General features: G+C 42.0%; 10 protein-coding genes across 11 annotated transcripts in view; 3 read left to right on the top strand and 7 right to left on the bottom strand.

The window, feature by feature from the left end:
* The window catches only part of LOC120428057 (prolow-density lipoprotein receptor-related protein 1), a 497,901-nt gene that overhangs the window by 168,437 nt on the left and 306,020 nt on the right, over nt 1–23,444 (top strand). The gene's annotated exons all lie outside the window — the stretch shown is intronic.
* On the bottom strand, nt 1,112–2,186 carry LOC120426863 (pancreatic triacylglycerol lipase-like). Its single transcript, XM_039591667.2, has one exon. It carries the CDS (start codon nt 2,154–2,156, stop codon nt 1,137–1,139), a length of 1,020 nt encoding a protein of 339 aa, XP_039447601.1. The 5' UTR covers nt 2,157–2,186; the 3' UTR covers nt 1,112–1,136.
* LOC120426880 (beta-1,3-glucan-binding protein-like) lies at nt 2,462–3,843 on the bottom strand. Its single transcript, XM_039591682.2, has 3 exons — nt 3,686–3,843; nt 3,535–3,629; nt 2,462–3,480 (listed from the first exon to the last, which is right to left on the bottom strand). Exons 1-3 carry the CDS (start codon nt 3,801–3,803, stop codon nt 2,575–2,577), a joined length of 1,119 nt encoding a protein of 372 aa, XP_039447616.1. The 5' UTR covers nt 3,804–3,843; the 3' UTR covers nt 2,462–2,574.
* Nucleotides 3,990–5,231, bottom strand: LOC120426877 (lipase member H-like). The gene is made up of 2 exons (XM_039591680.2): nt 5,092–5,231; nt 3,990–5,029 (listed from the first exon to the last, which is right to left on the bottom strand). Exons 1-2 carry the CDS (start codon nt 5,129–5,131, stop codon nt 4,020–4,022), a joined length of 1,050 nt encoding a protein of 349 aa, XP_039447614.1. The 5' UTR covers nt 5,132–5,231; the 3' UTR covers nt 3,990–4,019.
* LOC120426875 (pancreatic triacylglycerol lipase-like) lies at nt 5,554–6,758 on the bottom strand. The gene is made up of 2 exons (XM_039591677.2): nt 6,643–6,758; nt 5,554–6,583 (listed from the first exon to the last, which is right to left on the bottom strand). The coding sequence occupies exons 1-2, from the start codon at nt 6,680–6,682 to the stop codon at nt 5,574–5,576; spliced, it is 1,050 nt and encodes a 349-aa protein (XP_039447611.2). The 5' UTR covers nt 6,683–6,758; the 3' UTR covers nt 5,554–5,573.
* On the top strand, nt 7,402–8,665 carry LOC120426878 (pancreatic triacylglycerol lipase-like). Its single transcript, XM_039591681.2, has 2 exons — nt 7,402–7,562; nt 7,620–8,665. Exons 1-2 carry the CDS (start codon nt 7,517–7,519, stop codon nt 8,594–8,596), a joined length of 1,023 nt encoding a protein of 340 aa, XP_039447615.1. The 5' UTR covers nt 7,402–7,516; the 3' UTR covers nt 8,597–8,665.
* On the bottom strand, nt 9,631–10,869 carry LOC128092298 (pancreatic lipase-related protein 2-like). The gene is made up of 2 exons (XM_052707369.1): nt 10,724–10,869; nt 9,631–10,663 (listed from the first exon to the last, which is right to left on the bottom strand). The coding sequence occupies exons 1-2, from the start codon at nt 10,767–10,769 to the stop codon at nt 9,687–9,689; spliced, it is 1,023 nt and encodes a 340-aa protein (XP_052563329.1). The 5' UTR covers nt 10,770–10,869; the 3' UTR covers nt 9,631–9,686.
* On the top strand, nt 11,541–12,747 carry LOC120426873 (pancreatic triacylglycerol lipase-like). The gene has a single exon (XM_039591676.2). It carries the CDS (start codon nt 11,636–11,638, stop codon nt 12,641–12,643), a length of 1,008 nt encoding a protein of 335 aa, XP_039447610.1. The 5' UTR covers nt 11,541–11,635; the 3' UTR covers nt 12,644–12,747.
* On the bottom strand, nt 15,530–16,745 carry LOC120426867 (pancreatic triacylglycerol lipase-like). Its single transcript, XM_039591671.2, has 2 exons — nt 16,618–16,745; nt 15,530–16,554 (listed from the first exon to the last, which is right to left on the bottom strand). The coding sequence occupies exons 1-2, from the start codon at nt 16,664–16,666 to the stop codon at nt 15,581–15,583; spliced, it is 1,023 nt and encodes a 340-aa protein (XP_039447605.1). The 5' UTR covers nt 16,667–16,745; the 3' UTR covers nt 15,530–15,580.
* Nucleotides 19,997–21,248, bottom strand: LOC120426866 (pancreatic triacylglycerol lipase-like). Its single transcript, XM_039591670.2, has 2 exons — nt 21,092–21,248; nt 19,997–21,024 (listed from the first exon to the last, which is right to left on the bottom strand). Exons 1-2 carry the CDS (start codon nt 21,138–21,140, stop codon nt 20,060–20,062), a joined length of 1,014 nt encoding a protein of 337 aa, XP_039447604.1. The 5' UTR covers nt 21,141–21,248; the 3' UTR covers nt 19,997–20,059.

Genomic DNA, 23,444 nt, shown 5'->3' with positions numbered 1-23,444 from the left:
CTTTTTAATCAATTTCTACGTCTTGTGGAGATCTACAAAACGCTTTTTGAAGTTTTCGAGCTGTTAAAAAAGTAAAAAGTAAAAAGTAAAAAGTAAAAAGTAAAAAGTAAAAAGTAAAAAGTAAAAAGTAAAAAGTAAAAAGTAAAAAGTAAAAAGTAAAAAGTAAAAAGTAAAAAGTAAAAAGTAAAAAGTAAAAAGTAAAAAGTAAAAAGTAAAAAGTAAAAAGTAAAAAGTAAAAAGTAAAAAGTAAAAAGTAAAAAGTAAAAAGTAAAAAGTAAAAAGTAAAAAGTAAAAAATAAAAAGTAAAAAGTAAAAAGTAAAAAAAAAAAGGAAAAAGTAAAAAGTAAAAAGTAAAAAGTAAAAAGTAAAAAGTAAAAAGTAAAAAGTAAAAAGTAAAAAGTAAAAAGTAAAAAGTAAAAAGTAAAAAGTAAAAAGTAAAAAGTAAAAAGTAAAAAGTAAAAAGTAAAAAGTAAAAAGTAAAAAGTAAAATGTAAAAAGTAAGAAGTAAAAAGTAAAAAGTAAAAAGTAAAAAGTAAAAAGTAAAAAGTAAAAAGTAAAAAGTAAAAAGTAAAAAGTAAAAAGTAAAAAGTAAAAAGTAAAAAGTAAAAAGTAAAAAGTAAAAAGTAAAAAGTAAAAAGTAAAAAGTAAAAAGTAAAAAGTAAAAAGTAAAAAGTAAAAAGTAAAAAGTAAAAAGTAAAAAGTAAAAAGTAAAAAGTAAAAAGTAAAAAGTAAAAAGTAAAAAGTAAAAAGTAAAAAGTAAAAAGTAAAAAGTAAAAAGTAAAAAGTAAAAAGTAAAAAGTAAAAAGTAAAAAGTAAAAAGTAAAAAGTAAAAAGTAAAAAGTAAAAAGTAAAAAGTAAAAAGTAAAAAGTAAAAAGTAAAAAGTAAAAAGTAAAAAGTAAAAAGTAAAAAGTAAAAAGTAAAAAGTAAAAAGTAAAAAGTAAAAAGTATAAAGTATAAAGTAAAAAGTATATAGCATTTTTCAATATTTGATTACGGGATACAATCAAGGTGGCGACTAGCATGAAAGAACAAAACTAGAGTTTTTGAATAGATCCTATAAACATATGAAAGACAATAGCTTATAGGACCTTTTCAAACAAAAAAAAAAACTCTGGGAAAAATATTCTATTTTTATTCATCCCTGAGCGAACGGCGATTCCGCATTCGTAGTCAGCGCGTAGATTCCAGCCACTCCGCGACCATAGTTCGACGGCTGTCCTCCCAGGTTGGCATCGGGCCCACTCTGCGTGCACGTTCCGCCCAAAATCTCGTCATGGCTAGCGCATCGCGTTGATCGGAACGGAACCGTTGCTCCGATCGACTCCGCATAGAACGCCGGTGCCCTCGAGTGGGCACAGTTTCCGCTAATGTCGATGCCACATCCGGGCTGGGTTCGTCCTCCGTTCGCGTAAAAGTTTGCCTGACCCAGCGGGACGTTGATGCCTAGCAGTCCGGCATTGGTCATGATCGTTTCCACGTACAAACCATCGGTGGGCGCAACGGCGTCGGATTGTCCGGCCGAGAACAGGGGACCAGCTGGATCTAGCGCAATGATGGTGTTGATGCGACCTCCGTGGTGTTTACCGGCGTTGGCAGCCGCGTGAGCTCCCAAGCTGAAGCCAATGACGTACAGGTTGTTGATGTCCAGTCCGTGGTTGGCGATCAGCTCATCGATCAGTCGACCGACTCCAAAACCGGCCGGACCAACGGAGTTACGTGCGGTCGCGTAGTTGGGATTGCTGGCCGCAACGCTCCAATCGGCCGAGATGACGTTGAAGTCTCCGAAGGCTAGCAGACGGTTGCGGATGTTAGTGTTCATGGCGTCATTGCCGTTGCTGGTCCACCCGTGGATGGTGATCCGGGTCGGGTGTGAGGGGTTGAAGTTGGAGTTGAGGATCGATGCGGCGTCGTTGATCGAGATCAGCTGTGGTTCCGTGGGATTGCTGCGAGTGAAGAGCCGAAAAATGATGTCACTCTCAGGTTGGAATTGAACTTCTGGGATGTCATCTAGGGTTTGAGGTAGATTGTATGGGTTTGTGTGGATCAGATGGAGACGACCGTCGGCGCCTGGGACAAGCTGCCAGTTGGTCTGGTCTAAAGGCAGGGCTGCGGCAACTGCCAGAAGACCCAGCAGTATGATTTTATGTGCGAACATGTTGAAGTTGTTTTACTAAAAGAGCCTTAAGGTGTTTTGAAGCTTTATAGATACCCGATTAACCCTTATCAGACCCCACCGAGGCGGAAAGCCCAACTCATGATAAGTAAATGTTTTGACCAACGTCAACTGGGGGCTATTTCGGTCATCAACGTCACAAGTGATTACACGAATTGCATGGTTTATTGATCCCACTTTTGACCTTTGCAGCTCAAACTTTCACGAAATTAACCTGCAAGGCAGAATTATCGACATTATCGGTGATGATTTGTAAATTTGGTGTCAAGTTTTTCAATAAAAACAACATTTTTCAATTTGAATTGTTTGAGAATTTTTTTTATTCAAATAGAATATATTTTTAATTTATTTTCCATTACAGTTGCAATGATCTAGTACTAGTTTTATAATTTTCCACGCGTTATATCGCCCAAACTCTCACGTAATCGATCTGCAGTGCCGCCTCTTCACCCCACGTCCCATACCATTGTGATTTAGCTTTATAGAAATCCGTCATCGCACTGGGTGATCCCTGCGCCCATGGCTTCCTATGGGGGTTCCAAGCGTTGTCCGGAAAGTAGTCTCCCCCAACGGCCACATTCATAACCGGGTAGAACTCCCTGTCGAACGGTGCCATTTTCGTTCCTGTCGGCCAAGGATTGTAGCTAAATCCACCGAGCTTCCAGAATCCCTCGTAAGGGGTTACGGTCCAGAATACCTTTCCGTTGATCCCAAACTGAACGACGTTCGGCGTCCACGTTAGCTGGTAGTTGTTGAATTGTCCATCAAAGCCATTCTGACTGCTGGCAGATCCACACTGCATGCTGCGGTAGTTGGAGTTCTCTCCAAAGTGCAAACACGAGGAAACTTTTTTAACACCAATGTTTTCGTTGTTGAGCCACAGGTTCCGATTTCCACGGGACTCCATTAGGTCAATCTCGCCCGACTTTGGCCACCACCCGTACGTATCACCCTTGGGTAGCAACCACAGCGCTGGCCAAATCCAGTCACCAGCGGGTAGCCGGGCACGGATCTCCAACCTGCCGTACTTGTAAGCAAATGCGTTGACCGTGCGAACTCGGGCACTCCGGACGGGATTCAGAATTCGGGACGGGGAACCCTTCCGGTAGCATCCCTGGATTTGGGCAGCCCAAGATGGCTCGTCGGTACATCTGTCATAAGTGGGACCTTGGTTAAGATCAATCGTACCGCTGGTGAGAAATTCTTCCCCGAATTCGTCGGCAGTCAGCGTTGGCCGGAGGTAAAAGTGTCCATCCTTTACGTACGAGTTGCGACCACCTCCCGAGTACCATTGGAACTCGTTGTTCTGCGAAATTTGACAGTTTTAAGAGAAATTCGTTAAAAGTCAAGTTGATTATACCCCGCCACCACCGAGAGAATTCTCATGTTCCCAGACGGCGCGATCGAGTCGGTTGAAGTTGTCCTCGAAGATCAGTTGACCGGAACAGAAGGGACCTATAGGATGATAAGTGGTATTGCAAAATTTAATAAGGGTTATCTCATTTAGTTACCCTTGGGAGCTTTCCATCCGGAAGCAGTTGTTGGAGAACTCGGATTTCTACATGCAGCCTGAACGTTGTTTAGTACTGCAATCGCTAGTATTAAAGCGATCAGTAAACTCTTGATCATCTTGAATGAATGATGTTTGGGTTGCTTTTGTGGGTGTTATATAGCTGTACCGAATGTTTCTTAATTCACTAGAAATGTGAACAGCTGGAAGACAACCAAATTAATTCAATTAATCTGCCTCTGGCTACTTTCAAAGCGTTGGCTTTGACATTGTAGCTTTGATCACCGGAATAATTACACAATAAGTTTGTTTAACAAAAATATTTATTAGACATGTTATCCTCTGGCAAACGGACTAGCAGCATTGGTCAACAGATGGTAGACTCCACTAGCCAGTCCAATGTTGGACGGTTCACCTCCCATGTTTCGGTTCGGCCCGCTCGACACGCAGTTGTTGTTCAGGATCTGATCAAAGTTCTGGCAGCGAACCGAGTTGAATCGGCTCGGATTAGTTCTCAGCGATTCCGTGAAGAATTCTACAGCGCGACCGTGGGCACAAGCTCCGCTAATATCTACGCCACATCCGGGCTGGGTTCGTCCTCCGTTCGGGTAGAACGAGGCCTGCCCAATCGGAAGGTCAAAACCCAGCAGTCCAGCGTTTGTGTGAATGACCTCGACGTACTGAGCGTCCGTTGGAGCGACACGTTCATTGGGAGCGTCGATTGAGAACAGTGGAAGAGCCGGATCTAGAGCGAAAATTGTGTGTAGACGACCTCGGGTAACCCTCTTACCGGCGATACCCGCCGTATGAGCTCCCAAGCTGTGCCCCACGATGTAGACGTTGTGAAACGTGATTCCGTTATTGCTTAAGAAGTCCACAAAGTTGGCCACCGTCTGGCCGACGGCGTTGATGTGGTTTCGGGCCGTAATGTAGTTCGGATTTTGGGCACCTGCGCCCCAGTCAACGACGATCACGTTCATGTCGGCACGATCCAGATAAGCATTACGGATGTTTACATTGACCGGTGATTCACCGTTGTTGTTCCAGCCGTGGATGATGAATCGCGTTTGACGACCGGGATTCCAGTGAGGACCAAGAGTTCCGGCGTTGCCCAGTTGGATCACGTGACCAGCGTTACGATTGTTACGCGTGAACAGCCGGAAGATGGTATCGGTAGCGGGGTTGAACAACGGTTCCGGTTCCTCCAGTCCTGCCAGTCCGTACGGGTCGGTGTTCACCAAATGCAGATGGCCATTCCCGTCAGGAACCAGAGCCCATTCATCCGTGGGTACATGTTCTTCGCCAATCTCTTCCACGGGGAACTCATCGACGGGGAAAGCGTTTGCTGAAAATGAAGTTGTATTAAATATTTTGATGGACTTTTGTTGAAATGAAATAGAAAGTTACCCAAAGCAAACACGCAGAGCGATACTAGCAGGATCTTCATCCTTGCAAGTTTATCGTATCAATTATTGAAATTTGTTTTCTACTTGGGTTTAAATATGTTTTTGCACGGTTAGTATCTTATCGGGTTTTCGAAACGAAGAAGATTAATTAAAAATGCATTTGGAAAACCCACGGCTTATGGATTGCTGTCAACAGCTGATACCATTCGTTTATCAAGTTTTCATAAATAGCAAAATATATATAAATAACCAAAAATGTTACCGAGATTGTATCAATCTCCACAAAGATCACTTAGTCTGCTCATTTTTGCTATCTTCACAAATGAAAAGCTCTAAAATCACTTGTAAAAATGGATTTGATTTGATTTGAAGTCCGTCTCTCACGTGTAAGATTTTTTTTTGTGTTCCGCAGATTACGATAAGATAATGTCATCAGAAGGGTTATAAAGGCAAGTTTCTTATAAAAAAATATGTATTGTTCATTTAACCCCTGGCAAACGGACTAGCACCATTGGTCAACAAATGGTAAACTCCACTAGCCAGCCCAATGTTGGACGGTTCGCCTCCCATGTTTCGGTTCGCTCCACTCGAGACGCAGTTGTTGTTCAGGATCTGGTCAAAGTTCTGGCATCGAACCGAGTTGAACCGACTGGGATTAGTTCGCAGCGATTCCGTGAAGAATTCCCATGCACGGCTGTGTGCGCAAGCACCGCTAATATCTACGCCACATCCGGGCTGAGTTCGTCCACCGTTCGGGTAGAACGAGGCTTGCCCGATGGGTAAGTCAAAGCCCAGCAGTCCAGCGTTCGTGTGGATGACCTCGACGTACTGTGCGTCCGTAGGAGCAACTCGTTCATTGGGAGCGTCGATTGAGAACAGTGGAAGAGCCGGATCTAGAGCGATTACTGAGTGCAGACGACCTCGGGTAACACGCTTACCAGCGATACCCGCCGTATGTCCTCCCAAACTGTGTCCCACGATGTAGATGTTGTTAAATGAAAGTCCGTTCTGGTTCAGGAAGTCCACAAAGTTGGCCACCGTCTGACCGACGGCGTTGATGTGGTTCCGGGCCGTGATATAGTTCGGATTTTGGGCACCTGCGCCCCAATCGACGACGATCACATTCATGTCGGCACGATCCAGGTATGCATCTCGAATGTTCGTATTGACAGGAGATCCACCGTTGTTGTTCCAACCGTGGATGATGAATCGCGTTTGACGACCGGCGTTCCAGTTGGGACCCAGCGATCCGGCGTTACCCAGCTGAATCACGTGTCCTGCGTTACGATTGTTACGTGTGAACAACCGGAAGATGGTATCGGTAGCGGCGTTGAAGTGCGGCTCCGGCTCCTCCAGTCCGGCTAGTCCGTAAGGGTCGGTGTTTACCAGATGGAGGTGGCCATTTGCGTCCGGAACCAAAGCCCACTCGTCTGAAGGGACATGTTCCTCGCCAATCTCTTCCACGGGGAACTCATCGACGGGGAAAGCGTTTGCTAGAAATAAATCTTGAATCAATATGATGGAGTCTTGCTGAAATGAACTAGATCTTTACCCAAAGCAAACACGCAGAGCGATACCAGCAGGACCTTCATGGCTTGCGATCTATCGTAGAATTTGACGAGATTTTGTGTTTTGCTCGAGATTAAATAGGTTTTTGGGTGATTTGTTGATATCTAATCGGTCATTTGGGTTGGAGTAGATTGATTATAATTGAATATGGGAAATCCAATGCTCGTGAACAGCCGATATCGTTCGATTTTGATATTGTATCAAACATGTTTTTGGGGTAGAAACAAACACGGCAGAAATGCCAAATCGCTTGCGCATTTTTGCTATCAATCGAAATTTGAACTTATTTCTGTAAATCATCTAATGATGCTTTGTTAAAGTTTTGGTCCTGTGCAAATTTTTAATATCAAGGTCGCCTTCTAATATAAAGTCCAAACGAAGTTTAGATTACCGATTATCGAGATTTCTAAAAAAGTGTCTACGTGGTTTATAATAAAACAACAATAACAACCGCCATTTTGGCCACCAATTTTGCCAAGGCTAATCGAGTCTGGACTGTATGTGTTTTTTGTCCTTTTTGTTGTAATTAAATTTCCAAGGCCTAAAGCTTTCATTCTGTTTTGATTCATTGACGATATATCGCCTCATGCATGCTCCAGTAATCTATTCTAAAACACGTGTTGACTGTCTCCAGTATCGTACTGGAAGATTAATGGACGCGACAAACAGTCCAAATCACGCGCACGCATTGTTGATTTCCTGTTGATCAAATTGTGGAATGTATAGTTCTCAATCGTATTAAGTCTTATCTGATTTCCTGAGATATCAAACTTGTGGATGATAAAGACGAGCCCACGCACTGTCTAATCGTATATAAGGGTTTGTCATTCCACTTCAGTTGATACTAGTGCTTCAAAATGTTTAAATCGATCCTTGTAACTGTTTTCGGCCTGCTGACCGTTGGTGAGTAGTTAGTTCATGGTGTTGTAATTGTTGAACTGAACAAGTTGTTTTCATCAGCTACGACCGCTCCTCTTGACCAGCTGGACCAGGACAAGTGGAGTCTCGTTCCGGATTCCAATGGACATCTGCACTTGGTCAACCTGAATCCGTACAGTGTCCCCGACCAACAGGAACCGGAGAAGTTGTTCATTCCAGCTCAGGATACCATTTTCCGGTTGTACACACGTTCGAACCCGCTTGCACCCCAGGTTCTCGTCCTGAACAACGCTGACTCAATATTTGCCTCCAACTTCAATCCTTCTCTGCAAACGCGATTTATAATTCATGGATGGAACAACGACGGTTTCTCCGAGGTAAATACAATCCTGACGAACGCCTGGCTGACCCGGGGAGATTTCAACGTGATCACCGTTGATTGGGGAGTTGGTGCACAGACCATCAACTATATCGCCGCACGGAGACGTGTTCAGATGGTTGGTTCCGTGGTGTCCACGTTCATCAGCTTCCTCAAATCGACCACTGGTGTTGCTCCCAACAGTATCAGCATTGCGGGTCACAGTCTGGGAGCTCACGCCGCTGGAAATGCTGGCTTCTATCAGCAAAACAGGCTGAACACGATCTTCGGTATGGATCCGGCTTTGCCGCTGTTTTCGCTGGAGAGCTCCGATCGTATTCACGATTCAGATGCGCAGTATGTTGAAACAATCCACACCAACGCCGGACTGCTGGGCTTTGATATACCGTTGGGAAGAGCATCGTTCTACCCAAATGGAGGTCGTACCCAGCCGGGTTGTGGTATTGACATCACCGGAGCTTGTGCCCATGGGCGGGCGTACGAGTTCCTCGCAGAATCTATCGTCTCCGGTGGATTCTCGTCGGTTCCTTGTCAGAACTACCAGCAGATCCTGGGGAACAACTGCGTTATCAACGGACCTAGCCGTTCCATGGGTGGTGAGCCGTCCAACCAGGTAGCTGGAGCGCAGGGAGTTTACATGTTGAGCACACGGGCCGCAAGTCCGTTTTCAATGGGGTAGAACCATTCATTGGTGATCTTTTTAAGCTAATTAAGTGTAGGAGTAAATATACATTGGTTTTAGGTGTGACTTTTTTTAAATTTTTTTAAAATCTGGTCGAAAATTGCTTGTTATCAAAATAATACTGGTTTTTAGTTGCCAACATTTCAATACTCTAGTTAAACGTTATTTCGGAAATCTCCTAGAGTAAAATGATCACGGTATTTTTGAGCGGTTTTTGGTAACAAAGAGAGTTAGTCTGGACTAGAGGTGGGCCAAACCGCTACTTTTTATGAGCCGCTCATTTTCGCTCGCTCTTTAAAATGAGTCGCTCTTTTGAACGGCTCTTTCGCTCATTTTCACAAATTTGGTTGGAAAGACTACTTTAAACAATGGTGTGATTTTTTATGTTTTTTATTAGACTTTATAAGACATTATATAGTAAGAGGTTTGGGTGGCCTCTCCATTCAAGCCTTTGGACTCCTCGGTTCGAGCAGAAACTTGCAATAGAGACCACAAAAGACCTGGGGGTTGTTAAAGTGGATGGTTTGATTTCTGTATTTGTTTATAGACATTATCAAAACAAAAAGCTAAAAACGAGAAGATTCGCTTCAAAACATAGGTCTAAACGTTCGAATAATTCGTAAGAAAAGCACCCAAACTTAAATCTAGAGTTTTGGAGAAAAATGCTATGAATTTAAAAAAAAATGCGTTAAAAAAATAATCATCGGATAATGTTCTGCGAACTTATTTAATCAAAAAGTCTATAAATGCCAAAGTTAAATCGGGCAAGTCATACACCATACCGTTTGAAAACTTAAAAATCGATGTGATGCCTATATCATAATTACTTCTGTTTAGGAAATTCCCTGCGAACGTCACATCGATTTTACTGGAACACTCAATAATTGGCCACCAATTGACAACAACAACAAGAAGTAGCCCCAATAAACCCATATCAAATTCCAATAAATCATGTATTCTACCAAATCGCGCGTTTTATTTCCATTATCGCAGATTCGTTTAGCTCCTGTTGACGACAAGGAAACAATAAATTTGGTTTGTTTTGTTCAGTTTATTAGCTTAAATTAAAGATCTGGTATCACTGGGTCTAACCCAACGAGAACGGACTTGCGGCCCGCGTGCTCAACGTGTAAACTCCCTGCGCTCCAGCTACCTGGTTCGACGGCTCACCACCCATGGGACGGCTAGGTCCGTTGATAACGCAGTTGTTCTCCAGGATCTGCTGGTAGTTCTGACAAGGGATCGACGTGAATCCACCAGAGATAATGGACTCCGCGAGGAACTCGAAAGCCCGCCCATGGGCACAAGCTCCAGTAATGTCAATGCCACAACCCGGCTGGGTACGACCTCCATTCGGGTAGAACGAAGCACGCCCCAATGGGAGATCGAAGCCCAGCAGTCCGGCGTTGGTGTGGATTGTTTCAACATACTGCGCATCTGAACCGTGAATACGATCGGAGCTCTCCAGTGAAAACAGCGGCAAAGCCGGGTCCATACCGAAGATCGTGTTCAGCCTGTTTTGCTGGTAGAAGCCAGCATTTCCAGCGGCGTGAGCTCCCAGACTGTGACCCGCAATGTAGACGCTGTTGGGGGACAATCCGCTGGTTGACTCGAGGAAGCTGATGAACGTGGACACCACGGAACCAACCAGTTGTACTCGGCCTCGTGCATTGATATAGTTGGCGGTTTGCGCTCCAACTCCCCAATCAACGGTGATTACGTTGAAGTCTCCACGGGTCAGCCAGGCGTTCGTCAGGATAGTGTTGACCTCGGAGAAACCGTCATTGTTCCAGCCGTGGATGATGAACCGCGTTGGGCGGGCCGGATTAAAGTCCGAGGCTGATACTGAGGCAAGGTTGTTCAGGACGAGAACCTGGGGTGCAAGTGGGTTCGATCGGGTGTACAACCGGAAAATGGTATCCTGAGCTGGAATGAACAGCTTTTCCGGTTCCTGTTGGTCGGGAACACTGTACGGATTCAGGTTGACCAAGTGCAGATGTCCATTGGAATCCGGAACGAGACTCCACTTGTCCTGGTCCAGCTGATCCAGAGGAGCAGCCGTGGCTGTTGGAAACGAAATCTAGCTTAGTTCGGCGAAACCAGCAACATGAATCAACTACTCACCAACGACCAACAGTCCGAAAATAGCCACAAGAACCGATTTAACCATTTTGGGGCGCTAGAATCAACTAAAGTGGGCTGCCAATCCCTACAGTTAAGTCCTCTTATATACGATAAGGCTGTGGGCGGGTGCGCGTCCTTATCATTCCCGACTCTGGCTTTATAATGGCAATCAGATTTTGGAGGAAATTTGATAAGAGCCGATTGAAAACTATGTTCGAAATTTGATCAGGAAATTCCAAGTCTATACAGTACGTGTCTGGGACTGAACCGTGTCCATTAATCTCCAGGTGGCTATTGTAGAGGATGTGAGCACGTGAGTCGCAATAAATGAATGAATTCTTCAGACAGATTGTTGTGATCAATTTTTGAATTTACAAAATTCTAAATGCTTGAAACTTACGATGATAACGTAGAAAGTCAAGTATCATCAACTTATACGACTCACCAGGTGCTTCACCAATGCTCTACCAATAGGGTATAGGAAAGTCTCGTGTGACTATCATGCAACGAGATTCCTGGTTCAATAAGCTCGTGATTGCTTTCTTCGCTCGGTATTAAATCATCTGCCGAGTGCAACCTAGTTATTTTTGCTAATTCTGTACCGCAGAGAAAGTTTCAAACTATTTGACCAAGTTTGAGCTTAATCGCGCGGTTTCAAGTGTCCGGTAGACAGTACGACACCACTTGAAACTGCCTCTAGTGGCTAAGCGCGAGATAAGACTCGGCCCATTCCGGGGGATTGTGCAGTGGGAATCTGCCCAAACGAATCTATTTAGCTTTTATTGATTGATTATCCGCTGGCGTAGGTAGTTGACGCGTAGAACGATAAGACCACGGCGATGTTGTATAAATTGAAAGGATCGTCAAACAGACAGGACACACGGTCTACGTTCGGCAATCTGCACGGTCACGATGAAGTTCGCGATAGGTGTATTACTTTCGGTAGTCCTTGGAGCGCTCGCTGCTCCAACGGATCTACAACCAACGCTGGTTCGAGACGAAGCTGGAAACCTGCACCTTGTCAACCCGGACCCGTACACCGTGGTTGATGCCGAGATGGAACCACTATTTAACGCTGAGTCCGACATTGTGTTTCGGTTGTTCACCCGGCAGAATCCCGTTCATGGACAGGTGTTGGAGTGGAACAACCCGGCATCGGTACTGAACTCCAACTTCAATCCGGGCAATCCGACTCGGTTCACCATTCACGGCTGGAACGGTGACGGAACTTCAGGACTTCACTCGAACATTCGTGAAAACTACTTCACCGTTGGAGAATTCAACGTGATCAATGTCGATTGGGGAGCAGGTGCTCAGACCATCAACTACATCACCGCCAGAAATCGCGTGGCATCCGTTGGAGACATCATGTCCCGAATGGTCGACACGCTGGTTTCCGCCACCGGTATCTCCCGAAACTCCATCAACCTAGTCGGGCACAGCTTGGGAGCGCACGCTGCCGGAGTTGCGGGTCGCATGCAAAACGGTCAACTCAACACCGTCGTCGGACTAGATCCCGCAGGACCGCTGTTCTCCCTCAGTGACAACGACATCCTGCAGCCATCGGACGCCCAGTACGTGGAAGCGGTCTTTTCAGCAGCTGGTTCGCTCGGATTCGATCTCCCACTGGGAGATTCGAACTTTTACCCGAACGGAGGACGGTCACAGCCGGGTTGTGGCATCGACATTACCGGAAGTTGTGCGCACTCGCGGGCTCACGCACTGTTTGCGGAGTCCGTTTCGACGACGGTAGGATTCCGGGCGACCCGGTGCGCATCGCACAGTGAACTCGTGGGCGGAGGATGCACGTCCAGTGGGCCGGATGCCCTGATGGGTGGTGAACCGTCGAACCACGGACGGGGAGTGAACGGAATCTTCCGGTTTAGCACCAATTCGAACACGCCGTTTGCTCAGGGTTAGTTGAGAAGGGGTGCTTTATGGGTGATTGTGGTGTGAGATGATAGGTGTATGAGAGTGCGTGATCGATTAGAATAAAGATAGTTATTGTACAGAACAGTATTAAATGGACGGGTTGTTTTATTACGTATCTAGTTGTGATTATTGTCTAGTTCTGCATTGGCTTTTTTTTAAGAATGTATGACAAAAGGTCGAATGCCAAAAGGTCGAATGGACATAAGGTCGAATGAACAAAAGGTCGAAAGTGGACAAAAGGCCGAATGGACAAAACGTCGGAAGGACAAAAGGTCGAATTAAAAACAATATTTTACAAAACAAAACTTTTGATGTGAGCCGAAATACACAAATACTGAAAAGCAGCTATGGAAAGGTGATTTGAACGTTTTTCTTTAATTTCACTTCTATATTCTTATAAATTTATAATTCTTATGAATAATAACTTGTCCCGGATTGTTGGAGACTTTTGAATAGAAGAGAGGGGGAGGGCTAGAGGGGATTTATCTTAAAAATATAAATAAATACGATCGATTTTTTTATACATGCAGCTATGTTTTTGAAGTCATATTTTTCTTAGGATCTTTTTCGACCATGAAAGGTAGATTGAAAATGGATAGAAAACTTGCAACAATATTGAAGAAGCAAAACTTTTTCATTTTTCAAAACTCTTTGAATTTGGAAAAATATAAAAGTCTCTCAAATATTTCTAAAAAATTTATAAACAAAATAAAAACTTACACAATATTTTTGAAGTTTTTTTTTTAAAAGAACTGCTAATATTTGAGAGAATGGAAAAATTCACAAAATCAATACGACAGTCAAGAATAGGGTTTTAAAAATAAAATAAAAAATTAAAAAAAAATTAGAGGTTGATTTTTGCCTTCCTCACGTTACAGAGGAAAGGCTATAAAATCACTCGAACAACGAACTTCTCAATTAGACCTCCTAGACCCACCTTCATGTATACCTATCGACTCAGAATCAAATTCTGAGCAAATGTCTGTGTGTGTGGTAGGATGTTGATCAAAAAATTGTCACTCGATTATCTCGACATTGGCTGAACCGATTTTGTCCGTTTTGGCGTCATTCGATCCGTCTTGGGATCCCATAAGTCGCTATTAAAAATTATGCAGTTTAGTTAAGTACTTGAAAAGTTATGCTAATAAAAGATTTTAACAAAAGTCCGGAAGATTGTAAAAAGGGTGTTTTTTGTAAGAAAATCCGTCATTTTCAGAAAGGTATTTGAAAGACCTTTCCAACGCATCCAAAACATTGAAGATCTGACAACCCTATCAAAAGTTATAAGCACTTAATTGTTATTTATACGCTTTTTGTAGGCCGGATCTCATATATTTTGATGAAAAAGATGTCCGGATATCTCATGCAACCTATCGTTAGATAGGTATTCAAAAGCGCTTTCCAATGCGTCCAAAACATTGATGATCTGACAACCCTATCAAAAGTTATAAGCACTTAAGTTTTAAATGAACCATCTATTATGTGACCTATCGTAGGATGTGTATTCAAAAGACCTTTCTAACGCGTCCAAAACATTGAAGATCTGACAACCTTTTAAATGTGAGGAAGGCGCCAACCACCTAAAGGTGGATTAAGTAACGTTTTTTTTTTGAAGAACTGCTCATATTTGAAAGAATGGAAAAACTCACAAAATCATTACGACATTCAAGAATAGGTTGATCAATTAAAAAAAGAACTTAACAAATATTCTAGAAGTCGACCTTTATTTAAAAGAACTGCTCATGTTTGAAAGAATGGAAAAACTCACAAAATTATTATGATAGTCAAGAATAAGTTGTTTTTTTTTAAATAAAAATAAAGTTCCAAAATATTTCAGAAGTTGAACTGTTTTTTTTTTCAAAGGACTGCTCATGTTTGAAAGAATGGAAAAACTCACAAAAATATTACGACAATCAAGAAAAGGTTGTTTTTAAAAATATATACTTGAAAAATATTTTACTTATTTTGAAAGAACTGCTATTTTTTGAAAGAATGGAAATCTTCTCAAAAAAAGTTTGGAAGTAATTCTGTTTATTTGAGAAAATATTCATTAATAGGATAGATGGATAAACCAAGGATTAACTCAAAGAAAAAATCAGATTTGTTTTTTTATATTTTTTTAATTTCAATATTTTTTTCAAAGAGTTTATTAAAAGTTTATAATTATTTGTTTCATTTTTTCACATTCCACCTTTTGTCCTTTCGACGTTTTGTCCATTCGACCTTTTGTCCACTTTCGAATATTTGTCCGTTCGACCTTTTGTCCATTCGACCTTATGTCTTTCGACCTTTTGGCATTCAACCTTTTGTCCATCCGACCTTATGTCTTTCGACCTTTTGTCGCACATCTGTTTTTTAAATGCTTGTTCTTTTATGACTATCTAGAATATGTAGTAATAAATAACAAAAAATCACATTATACATTCTGATTTTTTAAAGAAATAAGTAATCAAGCATTAAATAGTATAATTAGAAGTGTATTTTTTAAAATTATTTTCTTCAACGAATAATTATAATTTTCAATTTGCAAGTTTAAAAAAAACCGAGCTACTCTTTGAAATATCAAACTGGAAACACGATTTATACTTGAATGATGAGTGAAAGATAGAGAATAAATGAAATAATCGAGCTGTCAGGAATGAAGAGAATCAAAGTAGAAGAATGCAGTTTGAAGAGGCTCAAGAATTCATCGGTAGATGGAGCAATATCAACATCGAGAAGATCGACAACCAGAGAGTCGACTATACTCACTATTTCTAAGTCTAAGAAAAATAAATAAAATGTTCTTTGACATGGCACAAGACACAAACAATATTTAGAAATAAAATAACAAGGTCAACCTTTACGTCACTTTCAGGTGAGAACTCTACAAACTAGAAATATCACAATTTTTATTGCATTGAAAAATGTTCTCATAACTCCATCTTAACCCCTCGCAAACGGCGAAGCCGAGTTCGTCATCAGATGGAACACTCCGTTAACACCACGTCCCCTGTTCGACGGTTCTCCTCCCATCTTGGCGTACGGTCCACTGGAGGTGCATCGTCCCGACAAAATTTCCGCATAGTTGGCACACCGCATCGACAGGAAGTGATTCGCAGTGGACACCGACTCGGCAAACAGCTCGTTGACTCGCATGTGGGAGCAAACTCCGGCCAGATCAATGAGACATCCCGGCTGGGAACGTCCTCCGTTGGGGTAGAAGTTGGCGTGGCAAAGGGGTTCGTCAAACGCCAACAGTCCAGCATTGGTGTAGATAGCTTCCGTGTAGAGGGCGTCGTTCTCGGTTAGGATATCGGCTTGTCCTCGAGAGAACAGAGGACCGGCGGGATCCAGCGCGATTACAGTGTTCAGCTGTCCCTCCTGGCCCTTTCCGGCGTTACCGGCAGCGTGACCACCCAAGCTGAATCCGATAACGTTGATCAGGTCGCGCGACTGTCCTGTGGTGGCACGGATCACATCGATCACTCGGGACACGATCATTCCAACTCCACCGACACGGTTCCGGGCAGCGATGTAGTTGATGGTCTGCGCTCCCGCACCCCAATCTACGTTGATCACGTTGAAGTCTCCAACGCGCATGTAGTGATCCTTAATGACCCAGTGCAGCTCCGCATCCTGGCCCTCAACCCATCCGTGGATCAAGAAACGCGTCGGATGTGCCGGGTTGAAGTTGGAGTTCGAGATCGACGACGGATCGAACCAGTTGATGATCTGCGGATGAACTGGGTTGCGGCGTGTGTGTAGCCGGAACACAACGTCCATTTCCGGGTTGAAGTGTGGTTCGATCTCATACTCCTCGGTTGGGACTTGGACTGGATCGATGTTGACCATGTGCATGTGACCCTTTCCGTCCGGGATCAAGACCCACGGTTTGGGCTCTACCGGGAGAGAGTAACCTACAAAATCGCCATAAAATTCTTAATAGCTGATCTCTGAAATAGCCTCAAAAAAATTCCTACCAATTGCGGCAAAGCCGAGCAAAACGGCCAGTGGTGCTGCGAGTTTCATGTTGAAGACACTAAAGGACTAACTCGGCTGGACGCGCAGGCGATCGCTTTTATAGATTCGCTAATCTTATCGTGCGCTGGTGATTTGCGTGTTTTGGCCCGGACGGGATTTGTTTGTTCCAAATTGAGCTCCCCATGACGGCTTGGTGGGAGGTATTCCACTGATTAGGATCACCTCCTACGAATGGTTGCGATATCAACACGATAAGGGATTTTCCTTTATTAGTCTTTGTTAGTCGAGAATGTTCTGGGTTTTATCCTGAATAAAATAAAATTTTCAGTTCAGTTTATTGGAATAATTATTTATTTTTTAAATATATCCTTTTATAGGCATTTTAAAACCACGTTTGTTTGATTAGAGAGGTGATTTAAACTTTAAATAATATTGGTGATAGCCTAATAAGATTAAGATCAGTATTTGCATCAACAAAGCTAAAATGATCTAATCTTTTTTTTAACAACTTGATCTATATCGTTTCTTTATTTTGTGAACATCTCTAATTTCGCTTATCGATGGCAACGCATTTAATTTTCGATTTAGGGTAAAAGAATCTTTTCAGCCATTTGGCCATCGTATTAGAAAGCAAATGTCTCGCATTTTTATTCAATTTTCGTTTTATGTGTTTTCAATTTTAATAAAACTTACCGTCATCCTGGGTGAAACGGGACACATGAGGCGAAATGGGACAGCTGTTCTAGCCTTGTGATTGTACAAAATTTTTATGTTTTTATAACTTTCGGATAGAACAGACACAGAACATTTAAAATAGTGCATCGTTTTCAAAATTTCGAGTTATTAAGTGCTTTAAGAACGGCTGTCCCCATTCAGTATCAATTCGCCTCAGTTGACGATAGTTTTGAAAAAGTATTGGAAATGTATAAATCTGTAATGTTTAATTGTTGAAGTAAAATAAAGCGATCATGAAATGCCTTCACCAATAGCAAAAAATGACCAATTTACTTTAGTCTTTTCTTGACACCTTGCTGGTCTCCTTTGACAATTTGCGATTCCGTCGTGAAACTACTCACTTTTCCTGTCATTCTTGAACGACGAAATAGCCTACTTTTCTGTACCAAAAATAACAGAATCGAATAGCAACACTTTTCAAAATAAATGCTGAAAAGTAACACTTTTCAGCACTCAAATGGGTGCTGAAAAGTTGAACTTTTCAGCACTTGTTTCGAAAAGTAACACTTTTCAACATTTTTTTGATTTAAACGATTTATTGACAAAATACATGAAAATTTGACATTAAATTTCACTCAGTGTGTGTTTTTTGGAATTGCAAAAAATGTTGTATGGAACTCGTTGCAAAACTTGATTTTTTCAGCACTCTTCGTATTTATCCAACTCGGTGAACCTCGTTGGTACGACTCGTGCTGAAAAAATCCTCTTTTTGCAACTTGTTGCATAAACTACTATTTCGCAATTCCGTCGTGAAACATCTCACTTTTCCTGTCATTCTTGAACGACGAAATAGCCTTCTTTTCTGTACCAAAAATAACAGAATCGAATAGCAACACTTTTCAAAATAAATGCTGAAAAGTAACTCTTTTCAGAACTTGTTTCGAAAAGTAACACTTTTCAACATTTTTTTGATTTAAACGATTTATTGACAAAATACATGAAAATTTGACATTAAATTTCACTCAGTGTGTGTTTTTTGGAATTGCAAAAAATGTTGTATGGAACTCGTTGCGAAACTTGATTTTTCAGCACTCTTCGTATTTATCCAACTCGGTGAACCTCGTTGGATAAATGTACGACTCGTGCTGAAAAAATCCAGCATGCATTTGTGGCTTCTGCACTGCCGTTCTACGCATAATTGTCCCATGTTCAAAAAAGTGCAACTGAGAAAAACGCGATTGAAATTTTTCGACCGATTTCTGTGTTTCTACGCATAATTGTCCCGTGGGTTCCTATTCGCCCTATGTGTCCCTAATCGCCCCAGTTAGCAGTTTATCACCCTTGTTTGTGATTCTCTTGCTATATAACAGGTAAACAAGACATAATGCTTATTAAAACTAATGATTCCGTGTAAGAAAATACTTGGTGGGACAATTATGCGTAGAAGTTTGACATTGGGACAAACAAAATTGGTGTTGTTTTTAATGAGTTTCCGAATAAAGTACTAGATTTTATGTGTTTTTCTTAAAGTACACATCAAACTAAACTTAAAAATGTCATAAAGTCAAAATCGTCCAAAACTGACATGGGACAATTATGCGTAGAACGGCAGTGCATGGAACTAAAAAAATGTGATTTTTAACTCCGTTTTTTAGTTTTACCAAGTTTAGATATTTATTTAACTTTTTCAAAATATTGTTTTTTTTTTATAAATTAAGTGTATTAAATTTTTTAATACATTTACACTTGCAAACCTCATTTGGTCTTTTCAATTACCAAGATATCAAGGTCCACAAAAATATTGGAATCATTCGCACCCTCAAGTAGGGGAACTATACCCTTTCTCAGCCTATTTCTATTATCGGCCTATCAGCACTTTGATCATGAATTACAGCTTAAATAAAGTGTTTTTGACTGTTTCAAAGCAATAAATAGCTCAAATAAAAGTGAGCAAGCAACTCTTCATTGTTGATACATCTGAAAATGTTGATTTAATAGCGGAAAACGGCAAAAGTGATGAGAATTGGTCGAACGGCTTAGTGTGATTAAAATGGGTATTTTTCCCCTACTTTTTATTCAACACCTCGTTTATTTTTTAAGAAGCTGGACCAAAGCAAAGAAGGACCTTGATATCGAAAAAATAACACTGAACTTATTTTTTCTTGAAGAAGTTATCAGTTGTGTTTCTTTTTTAATGTTGTCAAAACCTAAAATTCCAAGCTTTACAAAAAGGAGAAATTCACATATAAACTCCCTGTTTTTCTCGAGCTTGGGAGTGTAGTTGTTTTGAAGTACCGTCATCTGGGGCGAATCGGGACTACAGTCTGAATAGGGACAGCAGTGTTTCGAGCACTTAAAGGTTTTAAATTTGGAAATGGATGTACACATTTTGTTGGTCTGAATCTGTTCTATCCGAAACCAATTAGAAAAATATAAATATTTTGCTCTAACATGGTTAAATCTGCTGTCCCAATTCGCCCCATGTGTCCCAATTTGCCCCAGTTGACGGTACATACATTTTAAAATTGATTGAAATTTTAAAATTGACAGACATATGTAATTTAAATTTTATTTATGATGACAAATTTCTGCTTTTATCGTGATAAAATTGTAGGGCTAGTATCAAGCTCCAAAGGAAAAGGAGTTTAAGAGGTTATTCAGAATGAACGGGAAAAGTTTCATTCAAAAAAACACAAAAATGTATACAAGACAAAAAAAGACCAGCATTTAATTTTATTTTTCATATTTTGCGCTGTAATACCCATCCTATCCTCTGGCAAACGGCGCTGCCGAATTGGTCATCAAATGATAAACTCCACTAACGCCACGTCCTCTGTTCGATGGTTCTCCTCCCATCTTGGCGTACGGTCCACTGGAGGTGCACCTTCCCGACAGGATCTCCGAATGATCAGCGCATCGCATCGACAGGAAGTGATTCGCGGTGGACACCGACTCGGCAAACAACTCATTTACCCGGTTGTGGGCACAAACGCTGGTAATACAACCCGGCTGGGAACGTCCTCCGTTGGGGTAGAAGTTGGCATGGCAAAGAGGTTCATCGAACGCCAACAGTCCAGCGTTGGTGTAGATAGCTTCCGTGTAGATGGCGTCAGTATCGGTTAGGATGTCAGCTTGTCCTCGCGAAAACAGCGGACCGGCGGGGTCCAAAGCGATCACCGAGTTGAGCTGTCCATTTTGACCCTTGCCGGTGTTACCGGCGGCATGCGCTCCCAAACTGAATCCGATAACGTTGATCAAGTCACGCGACTGTCCGGAAGTGGCACGAATCACATCGATTACCCGCGACGTGATCATACCAACTCCGGCGACGCGGTTACGGGCTCCGATGTAGTTGATGGTCTGCGCTCCCGCGCCCCAATCCACGTTGATCACGTTGAAGTCTCCAACGCGCATGAAATGATCCTTGATGACCCAGTGCAGAGTCGCATCCTCACCTTCGATCCATCCGTGGATCAAAAATCGCGTTGGATTTTCCGGGTTAAAGTTGGAGTTCATAATCGACGAAGGGTCATCCCATCGGATCAGCTGCGGGTGAAGTGGGTTGCGTCGGGTGTACAGTCGGAACACGACGTCACTTTCCGGGTTGAAGTGTGGTTCAATCTCATCTTCTCCGGTTGGGATGTTCACTGGATCGATGTTGACGATGTGCAGATGACCTGCGCCGTCCGGGATGAGGGCCCACGGCTTCGGTTCGACCGGAAGTGAGTAGCCTAGTTAAAGTGTAATTTTTCTGGATCAATAATAACTTTAAAGTCAATTGAAAAGCTCCGAACTCACCTGAGGCGGCCAAACCAACGAAAACTGCTACTGCAGCTGCGAGTTTCATTGTTACCGATAACGGACTAAATCGGCTGAATGGGTGGGCTTTCCGTTTTTATAGATTCACTAATCTTATCGTGGGTGATTTGAGCATTTTTGGCAAGGATATTGTGTTGATTTTAGTGTTTGCGTTCTGAAAGAAACCCCTCGGCAGACTTTCGTTATCTTAATCGAGGTGACGTAGTAAGTTTCATGAACGTCACAAATTTCCACCAAATCGGATTTTAGTTACTGGATTGATACGTTTAAATCTTGTTCTAGTTTAAAGTTTTTTTTTGCATTGTATTTTATCGTTTTGGATCTTTGTAATTTGAAAAGACAAATATGTTCGGATCAGAAAAATAAATACTGCAAACCGTGGTTTCATTGATAGGTTTTCAATTTAATTTTCAAATATTGCTCAAGCTGTAAGACTTGTTTTAAGATATATATTAGGGTGAGTACGGATTTTGAGAAGTTCTCAGATCAAGTTCTGGTGTGGTTCCCCTTGTTGGGCATACCCATAGGGACTCTCACGCCAAATTTCAGCTCATTTGGTTGAAAACTGGCTTGTCTCAAGCGAGTTCAAGTTTACATGGAATTTACTATGGGAAATTTTGAATTTTCGTTCATTCGCTCCTACAGGCCTGGGGGAAGCATGTAGAAACTTCTAGGATGGCCAGAAATGAGCGGAATCGTTTGGAGAACAACTTTCCCTAAGAGACCAGGTCGATTCGTTCAACCCCCATCGAGCTCAACGGCAATACATCCAGGGTTTTCGGAACCAACGGCTTTCCCCAGAAAAGCATCAAATTTTCCTTAGCATGCTATGAATGCTTGATGAACACCGCGACGCCACATGTCAAACAGCTACCACGTGGACTAGCATCGCCTATAAAATATTACTTTTTATTACTTTTTGAACCATAGAATTCTAATTTATTGTGATCCTGATACTATTTAGCTGTATTCTAAACCTCCAAATAAGAAAAAAAAAAATGTTATGGTGCAAATTTTACAATCACGTGGTAGCTGTTTGACACGTGGCGTCGCGGTTTTCATCAAGCATTCATAGCATGCTAAGGAAAATTTGATGCTTTTCTGGGGAAAACCGTTGGTTCCGAAAACCCCGGATGTATTGCCGTTGAGCTCGATGGGGGTTGAACGAATCGACCTGGTCTCTTAGGGAAAGTTGTTCTCCAGACGATTCCGCTCATTCCTGGCCATCCTAGAAGTTTCTACATGTTTCCCCCAGGCCTGTAGGAGCGAATGAACGAAAATTCAAAATTTCCCATAGTAAATTCCATGTAAACTTGAACTCGCTTGAGACAAGCCAGTTTTCAACCAAATGAGCTGAAATTTGGCGTGAGAGTCCCTATGGGTATGCCCAACAAGGGGAACCACACCAGAACTTGATCTGAGAACTTCTCAAAATCCGTACCCACCCTAATATATATGTTAGGATGTAACAAAAATGACTTTTTGGCGGGCATTCAGGGGTTTGTTCCGGTGGGCATACTGAGCCTAAATCCCAAATATGAGCTTAATTGGACGTAACAGGAGCTGGCGCTCCGCCCTTCAATTTTAAATGGGATTTTACCCGTAAAAAAAGATTTTTTCAAAAATGTCACTTTTTGAGGCATTTTGGCCACCAATGCGTTTACCAAAAACATCACTGGCGTGTAGGCCAGATCCTTGCGCATCTTTTGGTATATATAACATTGAAGTTTGGAGCATCCTGGAGCTCGGTACAGACCTTCAAAGTTTGGCATATTTTCGAAAAATCGGTCCCAGCAAAATCAAATGGCGTCTCGGGCGTCGCGAAGTGCGACGCATATCTTTTTTGTCGGGGCCGATTTTTCGAAAAAATTACAAACTTTGAAGGTCTGTACCGAGCTCCAGGATGCTCCAAACTTCAATGTTATATATACCAAAAGATGCGCAAGGATCTGGCCTACACGCCAGTGATGTTTTTGGTAAACGCATTGGTGGCCAAAATGCCTCAAAAAGTGACATTTTTGAAAAAATCTTTTTTTACGGGTAAAATCCCATTTAAAATTGAAGGGCGGAGCGCCAGCTCCTGTTACGTCCAATCAAGCTCATATTTGGGATTTAGGCTCAGTATGCCCACCGGAACAAACCCCTGAATGCCCGCCAAAAAGTCATTTTTGTTACACTCTAATATATGTATATAGTTTTTTTTTTAATATTTGTACGTAAACGTTAATCTATTGCAAACTTTATTTCAGATTTTTGTACCCCCCTTTCAAAAAATCAAATTTAAAACTAGTATAATAATATGGTAATCACATCACATGGATTTGTCACAAAT

This window comes from Culex pipiens, chromosome 2 (genome assembly GCF_016801865.2).
Source record: "Culex pipiens pallens isolate TS chromosome 2, TS_CPP_V2, whole genome shotgun sequence".
Lineage (NCBI taxonomy): Eukaryota > Metazoa > Arthropoda > Insecta > Diptera > Culicidae > Culex > Culex pipiens.
The sequence above is the reverse complement of the archived record's forward strand: the minus strand, read 5'-3'. Positions and strand labels throughout refer to the sequence as shown.